This window comes from Alligator sinensis, unplaced genomic scaffold, assembly GCF_000455745.1.
Source record: "Alligator sinensis unplaced genomic scaffold, ASM45574v1 scaffold605_1, whole genome shotgun sequence".
Lineage (NCBI taxonomy): Eukaryota > Metazoa > Chordata > Crocodylia > Alligatoridae > Alligator > Alligator sinensis.
In genome coordinates, this window is record NW_005842287.1 from 984,151 (window position 1) to 985,858 (window position 1,708).

Consider the following 1,708-nt stretch of genomic DNA (forward strand, 5'->3'; position numbering starts at 1 on the left):
CCAACCAGTTTGTCAATTATACCGGGGCCTCGATCTTGCACCTGGGGAGCAACGACATCCAGGACATCGAGACGGGGGCCTTCCACGGGCTGCGGGGCTTGAGGAGGCTGCACCTGAACAACAACAAACTGGAACTTTTGCGGGATGACACTTTCCTGGGGCTGGAGAGTCTGGAGTACCTGCAAGTCGATTACAATTACATCAGCGTCATCGAGCCCAATGCTTTTAGCAAGCTGCATTTGCTGCAGGTGCTGATCCTCAACGACAACCTCCTCTCCGGCCTGCCCAACAACCTTTTCCGCTTTGTGCCCTTAACTCATCTGGACTTGCGGGGGAACCGCCTGAAGCTGCTGCCCTACGCGGGCCTCTTGCAGCACATGGATAAAGTGGTGGAGCTGCAGCTGGAGGAGAACCCCTGGAATTGCTCTTGCGAGTTGATCGCGCTCAAGGACTGGCTGGACAGCATCTCCTACTCGGCTCTGGTGGGAGATGTGGTGTGCGAGACCCCTTTCCGCTTGCACGGCCGGGACCTGGACGAGGTCTCCAAGCAGGAGCTGTGCCCCCGGAGGCTCATCTCGGATTACGAGATGAGGCCGCAGACGCCTCTGAGCACCACGGGCTATTTCCACACCACCCCGGCCTCTGTCAACTCCGTGGCCACCTCGTCCTCGGCAGTGTACAAGTCCCCCCTGAAGCCCCCAAAGGGCACCCGCCAGCCCAACAAGACCCGGGTGCGCCCCACGTCCCGCTTGCCCGCCAAAGACCTGGGGTACAGCAACTACGGCCCCAGCATCGCCTACCAGACCAAATCCCCGGTGCCTTTGGAGTGCCCCACCGCCTGCACCTGCAACCTGCAGATCTCCGACCTGGGCCTCAACGTCAACTGCCAGGAGAGGAAGATCGAGAGCATCTCGGAGCTGCAGCCCAAGCCCTACAACCCCAAGAAGATGTACCTGACCGAGAACTACATCGTGGTGGTGCGCAGGACAGATTTTCTGGAGGCCACGGGCCTGGACCTGCTGCACCTGGGCAACAACCGCATCTCCATCATCCAGGACCGGGCTTTCGGGGACCTGAGCAACCTGCGCCGGCTCTACCTGAACGGGAACCGCCTGGAGCGGCTGAGCCCGGAGCTCTTCCAGGGCCTGCAGAGCCTGCAGTACCTCTTCCTGCAGTACAACGTGATCCGCGAGATCGCGCCGGGCACCTTCGCGCCCGTGCCCAACCTGCAGCTGCTCTTCCTCAACAACAACCTCCTGCGGGCGCTGCCCGCCAACCTCTTCTCGGGCCTCAGCCTCTCCCCCCTCAGCCTGCGGAGCAACCACTTCGCCGCCTTGCCCGTGAGCGGGGTGCTGGACCAGCTGCGCTCCCTGCTGCAGATCGACCTGCACGAGAACCCCTGGGAGTGCACGTGCGACGCGCTGGGCATGAAGCTGTGGCTGGAGCAGCTGGGCAGCGGCGTGCTGGTGGAGCCGGTGCTGTGCGAGGCCCCCAAGCGCTTCGCGCAGAGCGACATGCGGGGTATCCGCGCCGAGCTGCTGTGCCCCGACTACTCGGACGTGGTGGTGTCCACCCCGACCCCGTCCTCGGCGCGGGGCCCGGCGCGGCCCACCCCCAGCCCCCCTTCTTCCTCCTCCTCCTCCTCCTCCTCCGCCGCCGCCAACAGCACGGCGGGCGGGGGGGGCCCGGCGGCCCCCCGCCGGCCGGC

The 1,708-nt window shown here is 64.7% G+C and overlaps 1 protein-coding gene across 1 annotated transcript in view; it reads left to right on the plus strand.

Moving 5' to 3' along the window:
* Positions 1-1,708, plus strand: part of SLITRK5 (SLIT and NTRK like family member 5) — a 3,129-nt gene that overhangs the window by 312 nt on the left and 1,109 nt on the right. Inside the window, 1 exon segment of the mRNA XM_006028075.2 lies at positions 1-1,601. This exon segment is cut by the window's left edge and continues 31 nt beyond it. Within this exon segment, the coding sequence (XP_006028137.1) occupies positions 1-1,601 (1,601 nt within the window).